The sequence below is a fragment of the Puma concolor genome, chromosome D3, assembly GCF_028749965.1.
Source record: "Puma concolor isolate L17-30 chromosome D3, mPumCon1.1.hap2, whole genome shotgun sequence".
Taxonomy (NCBI): Eukaryota; Metazoa; Chordata; class Mammalia; order Carnivora; family Felidae; genus Puma; species Puma concolor.
This window is the reverse complement of record NC_141678.1, coordinates 5,486,147-5,494,312: the sequence shown is the minus strand read 5'-3', so window position 1 is coordinate 5,494,312 and position 8,166 is coordinate 5,486,147. Positions and strand designations below refer to the sequence as shown.

The 8,166-nt window shown below is 55.3% G+C and overlaps 1 protein-coding gene and 1 long non-coding RNA gene across 2 annotated transcripts in view; both read right to left on the bottom strand.

The window, feature by feature from the left end:
- Positions 1-4,832: 4,832 nt before the first annotated feature.
- LOC147575257 (uncharacterized) lies at positions 4,833-6,386 on the bottom strand. Its single transcript, XR_015242179.1, has 2 exons — positions 5,277-6,386; positions 4,833-5,048 (listed from the first exon to the last, which is right to left on the bottom strand). It is a non-coding gene; the product is annotated as an uncharacterized LOC147575257 (long non-coding RNA).
- A 1,519-nt stretch (positions 6,387-7,905) lies between these two features.
- SCARB1 (scavenger receptor class B member 1) overlaps positions 7,906-8,166 on the bottom strand; it is an 84,286-nt gene continuing 84,025 nt past the window's right edge. Inside the window, exon 12 of the mRNA XM_086681452.1 lies at positions 7,906-8,064. Coding sequence (XP_086537578.1) covers positions 8,002-8,064 — 63 coding nt within the window. The 3' untranslated portion in view covers positions 7,906-8,001. The remainder of the gene's footprint in view (positions 8,065-8,166) is intronic.

Below are 8,166 nucleotides of genomic sequence, written 5' to 3'. Positions count from 1 at the left end.
CAAATTGTGATAAGTGCCAGGGAGACAGGGGGCAGACCAAGGAGACAGGGGCTACTCGTAAATCTGAGTTTTTACACCAAAGTGTTAGAATTTCCAGAATATTTCCTGGGTTTGGGGGGAATGAGGTTTTGTTGGGAGAAAAGAGAAGAAAAGAAAAGAGAGAAAAGGAAAGGAAAGGAAAAGAGAAAAGGAAAGAAAAGAAAAGAAAAGAAAAGAAAAGAAAAGAAAAGAAAAAAAAAGAGAAAAGAAAAGAAGGTAGGTCTCCATAACTATAATCTAATCCAGGAGTCGGCAAACTATCACCATGGGCCATATCCACCCCGTGGCCTGTTTTTGTGCAGCCTACGTATGATTTCTTGCATTTTTTTTTTAAACTTCTTACATTTTTAAAGGGCTGTAAGAAAAGAAAACAAACAAACAGAACAAAGAAGAATGTGTAACAGGGACCTTTATGGCCCACGACGCCTGACGCATTCACTATCTGGCCCTTCACGGAAAAAGTCGACGGCCTCGGAATCTCACCAGGTTTCGCTCACCGACAGCTTGCCTGGCCTGGGCCGGCTGGGAAATGCAGCATGAAGGGACAGACCAGACAGCCGAGAATTTTCCATTTCTGCCCACGAGGCTGAGCGCCATCCATCACAAACCTTTCAAAGCCAAGGCCCAGGAGGTTAAGCGATTTCTGCTCTGGCTCAGCGAGGCGAGGTCGGGGGCCACGGGAGGATGGATGTCCTCACACACCAAAAAGAAAGGAGTGCTCGTGCGGCCTCTCTCGCTGTCCATTTCTCATCAACTTTTTAGGAAGCAAGGGAATTAATTTTCCCTGTTCCGGTATGCCAGGATTAGTGGGATTTCTGTGCTATGAAATAAGTGGGGGAGGAAAGGCCTACTTATGAGTCGGGGCTCTCGGTTTCGAGTGACAGAATCCCAATTCAAGGCGACTAAAGCAACAAAGAGTTTTGAGTGGCTCGTGTTACTGAAAAGTCCAGAATTTGCACAGCCTTCAGGCATAGCTGGATCCAGGGGCTCAAAACGGCACCATCAGGGCTCATTGCCTCTGTTTCTTCTGGGTTGGTTTCGTTCTCAGGGAGGCTGTCCCCTCATGAGGCAAGTGGCACCAGGGGCCCGCGTCTCCCCCGCGTGCCAGCCTCAGCGGAAAGATGTGGTGTCCTCGATAGTTCCCAAACTGAATCGCATTGCACCCTTCCTGGATCACTGACCGCCCCTCTACCCAGCGATTGGGGCCAGGGGATGAAAGGATCTCATTGGCCAGGCTTAGTCACGTGCTCTCCCAGGAGTGGGGTGGGAGGAGTCAGCCCCACCTGGTCTGCAGGTGCTGAGAGGAAGGAAGAGAACTTTTCTCCCCCAACGAGATCAGGAGGCCACTGCCAGAAGGAGGAACAGACACTGAGCCATCAAAGGCAGCCGCTGCCCCCACAGAAAACGGATGACATTTCTCAGGCCCCTTTGCTAAGTCTCCTTACCGCCCATTTCACGGGCGAGTAAACTGAGACCCTGGAGGTAAAATCAGTCTCTCAAAGTTACAAACTTAGTTCATGATGGAGGCAGGGATCCCGTCCTAAGTCGACTCATCCTCCTGCTACCCGTACTGACCGTCATGCATTTACTTCCGGTCCCGTCCTCCAAGAGCCTAGCAACACCGCATGCAGTCGGTGGGCAATAAACGCCCCTCGAGTCAAACTGTTGTTGAGTGTCCGCCCCCCAGCGGACTGTAAGATGCCCGAGACCACGTCTGTCTTGTTCACCGCGGCATCCCGAACGCCTGACACGTGGTAGGTGTTCCACAGACACTTGGCAGATGAATGCCCATGGCCTTAGCATTTAGCACATAGTAGGCGCTCCGCAAATAGTTGGTAAATGAGCATGGCCTTAGTGTCCACACATAGTAGGTGCTTAACAAATAGCTGGTGAAGAAATGAATGACTCTCAAGCGGGAGCCAAAGCTGCCTGATGGATGACATTTCCAGATCATTAACAAGATAGATGGAGAAGGGCGGGGGGGGGGTGGGGGGGAAGGGGAGGGGGGGCGATGAAGGAGCCTTGGTTCCTACGGAAGGTCCTAGAGAGGACCTACAGCGTCAGGGTTACTTGGAGGGGAGCACTCAGCTTTGGAAAGAGACGCTGGGTCTTTGTGAGCCAGGAGAGGGGGGAGGTGGGGCTGGCGGGAGGAAGCCAGGTCAGCCAGGGCGCAGCCAACTGGCTGTGCCAGGGACACTGAGCCCCGGGCAGGGCCCTGCCCCGCCCCGCCTGCCCCTGACCTTGCCTCATCCGACAATAGAGCATCCATTGTAAGGGGGTAATTGGGTTCCGGCACATCCCCTCCCTGGAAGCAAAGGGAAACACAATCTGCTTTCTATTTGTTACTGCGGCCAAGACTCCACTCCCTCCTCTGCCCAGCCCCCCTCCCCATCCTGGCCCTGCTGAGCCGCTGTGACCTTCCTTGGCCGGATTAGAGCTGCGGGCCCAGGCTGCATAACCTGGGAGAATCTGCATGACCGAAACCTAAAAACAGCGTAAAGGGCCTTGTGGCCCGGGGTTCACATCCTCTCCTATGGGAGCCATAAATATGGCCCTAACTGGAGTCTCTCCGCCCACATCCGGGCTCCTCTGCAGCTGTGTGGCCTTGGACCAGTCTGTCACCCTCTCTGGGCCTCAGTTTCCTCACCTTTAAAACAGGGATGACAACAGATGAGAAAGGCTGTAGGCGGCTCAGGATTGTTCATCCAGGCAGGGTTCTGGGCACGGACGCCATTCGAGTCATTGTTTGGGGAGTTGGAGCCTCCTGGTCTCAGCTGACTCTGCAGAGTTGGGTGTCTCGGCCCCAGACCACTTTGAAGTGGGGAAGAAAAGGGGCATATACTCAGGGGGGCCTTCTCATGAGCCCCAGGGCTGTGCCTACTCTGCCCACTCACATCCAGCGGACCCACTGAAGGTCTGGTGTGTGCCCATCTTGTGTTGATGGGGGAGAAGCAGGGAGGTAAGGGAAGAGACATACAAAGCAGTGGAAGGTTTGGGCTCTGCCTGTGAGGGGCTGACAACCACCTGAGTTGTGTTAGAAGACAAACGGGCTCTGGGGATGTGTCCCTGAGCCCCCAAGTGGTGGAGGAGTTGAGGCAATGCAGCAGGCATGGAGGGCTTCCTGGAGGAGGTGAGGTAGGTGTGCCTCCTTCCTCTGCTGGGGATCTTGGGTGAGGTATTCACCTCACCCTTGTGACCTCATCTTTTGTGACCTCATCTTTTGGAGACTTCAAGAAAACAACAGCCCCAGCCAGCCAGGCTTGTAATGGAGAGGATTAGGGCCATTCACAGAGAAACCAAAACATCTTGAACTTGGCTTTTGTTGGAGTGAGACCTTGGCCTGGGTGTTCAGAGTGACCCTGCCCAAGGCCCTGAAGATCCAGGGAAAAGACAGACCTGCACCGAGGCTCCAGTTCCAAAAGCCGTTGGACACCCAGGCAAGTCAATTAATCTCTGAGACTTGGTTTCCCCATCTATAAAACGGGACACCATGAACTCCAGCGTGACTGTGTGTGCTTAAGCCAACAGCGACGTGGCACGCAGTAGCTGCTCAATAAACCGTAGCAACTACTCCTGATTTCTAGAGCCGAGATGGTCTGAAAAGCTCACGGGGACCGGCCAGGCAGCAGAACCCAGGACTTACCCGTGGGGGCTGTTTGAGACCCCCAACCCCCCCTTTCAGCAAACGAACTTGGACGCAGCGGTAGGGCCCAGCATTGGTTCTTCCAGGGCGTCAGGGGCACACGATCAGGTCCATTCTAATCTCATGACTCACTCCCACCATGGATGGGTTCCTGGTCTTATTTCACAGCTTTGTGTCTGTCTTTCTCTTTGTACCTTTTTTTTTTTTTTTTTGGTACTTTTAAATTTCCTGTTCCATAATATAACGGACCCTCCTGACTCTCCTCCCCCCATTCCGGAACACGAATACGACTCATGGAGGTACACGTGCGTCCCCCCACCCCCCAGAAGGGAGAACGATTCCTTGATTTACTGCATATTTATACTGTCCTCACTCTGGGCCGGGAACACGAACCTGAATGGGTATTCATCATTCCCCTGCGTTTCTACATGCAGGTGTGTGTGTGTGTGTGTGTGCCTAACGTGGTTCTCACACGTGTGTGCTCAGAAACACTGGGAAGCCTGTGGGAACAGATTCCAGGCCCCACCCCCCGGAGGGCCCGGGAATCTGCATTTCTGACACGCTCCCCCAGAGGATGCTGCTGCTTTGGGACCACACTTTGCGAACCATTGCCCTAAATACCGCAGCACCCGAGCTGTGATTGTTTTCAAATTCCTACCAAGGGTGTGGTGTCCCTTGTAGCCTTCCGTGACCAGATCTTCTCATCCTGCCCCAGTGATTCTCAAGCAGGGGCGATTTCACCTCCCGGGGGGAACACTGGGCAATGTCTGGAGACGGTTTTGATGGTCACCAGTCGCGGGGGGGCGATGTGCTCCTGGCACCTGGTGGGTGAGAGCCTGGGGTGCTGATGAACATCCTGCAGGACAGCCCCCCCGCACCAGGGAACAAGTGTGAACCTGTCCCAGGAGAAACGGAAGCATATGTCCGCGCAAAACTCCGTACGCAAATATTCACAGTATAGCGCTATTCGCAAAAGCCAAAAAATGGAAACAACCCCAGGGGCGCCTGGGTGGCTCACTTGGTTGAGCATCCAGCTTTGGCTCAGGTCGCGATCTCGCGGTCCGTGGGTTCGAGCCCCGCGTCGGGCTCTGTGCTGACGGCTCGGAGCCTGGAGCCTGCTTCTGATTCTGTGTCTCCCTCTCTCTCTCTGCCCCTCCCCGACTCCCCTCCTCTGTCTCCCTCTCTCTCTTGAAAAACATGAAAAAAGAAAAAAAAAAAGCGGGAACAACCCAAACGCCCATCGACCGACGAGCACCTAAACAGACTGTGGTCTCTCCGTGCGGGTGGAAAACGGTGCGAGAGGGCTCGGCGCTCTGGGGGTTTCCTTTCAGGGTTTTGAAAATGTTCCACAAGTGATGGCAGGGCTCTGTGAAGAGAGTAAAACTCATCGAACTGTACGCTCTAGAAGGGTGAATTGTATCACATGCGAATTACGTCTCACTAAAGCTATTATTGGAAAAGGACAACGGGGAAAAAATAATAGCGTCAAAGTTTGGAAACTCTGCCCTACGCTCTGCCCTCGAGCGAGACGACGCGTGTTCATTTCCACTGCTGTGTAATATTCCTCTGTGTGAACGAGCCACGATTTGCTTACCCGTTTTCTTTCCAGTGAGCGGAACGGTTGGCTCCAGATGTTGCTACGGTGAACAGGGCTGCGACGCACCTCCCTGTACGCGTGGCCTGGGGCACGCGCGCGAGTGTCACTTTGGCGTGTCCCTGAGAGAAGAGCCGCTGAGTCGCGCGGAACAGGAAGATTCGCCGTTGCGAGAAGATGCCAGCGTTACATCGAGCTTTTTCTGTTTGCTCCAGGGCCCGGGGCTGAGTCCCCACCGGTCTTCTGGCCGAACTGTACCTGCAACCGTGTCGTGGGGTCCATTTCAGAGACGAGGACACTGAGGCTCAGAGAGGTGAATTAACCGGCCTGGCCTAAAAGCGTTGGGTAATTCACGGCCTCTTCCCGCCCAGCCTGGGGTGGGGAGATGACAGGGGATGACAACTTGTTCAGAAAACAGCCGTTGCTTGTGGAGCCTCCGAGAGGCTTCCCGGGGGGCAGCCTGCTGAACTTTCTAGAACTCCCGGCAAACCTACATCACACGTCACAGCCACCAGGCGCCCGGAATCCTCCCCCGCCCCGGTTTCTCCCTGCTGCCCTACACCCAAGCCCCAAGCGGTACTTGCACCCCGAGCGGGGCCGGAAGGTGCGCGAATGGTGTGCGGGGGAGGGGTGCAAACCTCAGGCTCCGTTCCAAATCCCACCGTTATCATGGACGTGCTGTGCGACCAGGGGCCGGTGACTTGGCATCTCGGAGCAGATCTCCTCACTCAGTGAAACAGGGACATCCGATTTTTATTTCCTTCCAATCAACATACAGCCCATTCCAAGCCCTCATTCTTCCAAGATGATAGAAAATTCCGTCTCCGCTGCAAGACTCGGGCTCCTCCACGCTGGGTGACATCAGACACCGAACGGCTGAGAGGTCCCTCTGGCCGCCGCACCCCACCGAGGACCCTGAGACGCTTGGGATCCAGGACCATGCGGCCCCATCCGGTGTGGAACTCTTCAGCATCCACGTTGCACGGGAGGAAGGGGCTTGTCTACACTGGGCCCGCTTTGCTTAGGGCACCCCCTCCCTGGTGCATGATGCAGCTTCTAGATCCTGTCGCCTTCCTGGGGCAGCCCCGCGGAATGAGGTCGCAAGGACTGCCTCCCTCCTGCCGACCCCAGCCCCCCGCGTGTGGAAATCTCTCTCCCGCTCTCGCTCCCCCCTCCAGAACCAGCTCAGGACGCCGCCTGTCCCGCTGTGAGAAAACTCGAGGCCACGTGACTGGCCCGGACCAAGGAGACAGGAGCGGAAGTGAGTTCAGTTGCTCCCGAGAAGACACTGTAAGAACCGGGGCACAGTTCGCCCCGTGCCCAGGAACAATGCACGTCGCAGACGGGATGCTTGCTCCGTCAGCCTGGGCCCCCCCGGGTGAGGAAACGCGGAGCCCAGAGCCGACCCCCGGAACACACGCAGCAGCAGGGGAGAACTGAGTTGTGGCTGTGTCAAAAGCCACGAGAGTTGAAGGGGTGGGGGTGGGGGGGGCGCTTGTTACTACAACCTAACTGAGCTGGTGCCGACCAGCACGTGCCCATTTCACAGATGTGGAAACCGAGAGCCTGCCCAGAGTCAAACGTGGAGGCACGGCCAGGACTCACAGCCTGGTCTGCCCATCGCTTGCGACCTTTCTGGAGACGAGGTGGCTCCAGCCTGAACAAAGCCAGCCACACCCCTCTCTGCTAACCCCTTCAATTAAAGCCAATTTCAAGGTCTCCCGGTTTCTAAATGAACAGCCCTGATCGTGTTCGTTAAAGGCCCTGCCTGCTCGGGCTGTGCATTTTATCAGAAGCCGCCAACAAGATAAATGGCCCTGTAACTTATTGTTCCACTGCAAAGCACCTCACAGCGAGTGGCGGTACAGATGCCAGGAATAAATCACATCTGATCTTCCGAGAGCCGGGCAGAGCTCCCGCGAGGACGTCAGAGGCAGGGGGAGGCCTGGAGCAGCTGTGGACCCGGGGGTGGAGGGGGCGGTCTTCACTGAGGACCACAGACCTGCTGGGGGGGGGGGGGTCTTGGTCGGGACCCCAGATGTCTGGGGTGAGCGTCGCTTTCTTCTCTGCCCAGCATCTCCTTCCTCTCCTTAAGGGTGAACAGCACCCATTTTTTCTTTGGGAAAAAAAAACCCCCTCCTGGGCTCTCAGGCCATATGGTTCAGGTCAGGCCATCCCTTCCCCCAGCAACAGAGGGTGAACACATGATCCGGCCTGGCCAGTTGGAGCCCCGCACCCCGGCCCAGCCATGAGCGGTTCCGGGTGGGTATACGTACCACGTGATGGGGCTTATCAAGTCTCTACTTCTGTTGAAACCCTAAGACAAGAGTAGTCGTTTTTTTCAAAATGTTTATCTATTTTGAGAGAGGGAGAGAGAGAGAGAGAAACAGCGCAAGCAGGGGAGGGGCAGAGAGCGAGAGGGAGAGAGAGAATCCCAAGCAGGCTCCACACTGTCAGCGCAGAGCCCAGTGCGGGGCTCGAACTCATGACCCGTGAGATCATGACCTGAGCCAAAATCAAGAGTCGGACGCTTACCCGACTGGCCACCCAGGCGCCCCAGGAGAAGTTCTTCTAAACCAATGTTGCTTGCAGAAGGGATGTCCTTTTCATTGTGGTATCTCCAGCTCCCAATAAAATTATACACTCATAGTAGGTGCTCAATAAAAACGTGCTGAAGGAATGAATAAGCCAGCTGGAGTCAAGGCAGCCGGGTTCTTGTCCGGGCTTAGACACGTGAACTGTAATGTTGAGAAGCTCTTCTCCCCACTCTGGGCCTCAGCGTCCTTGTCTACAGAATGAGGTTAATAACAGCACTTAGCAATAGCAGGTTTCGTCAGCCAGCCATCGTCACCAGTATGCTGCGTAACAAGCGGCCCCTCAACTCGGTGGC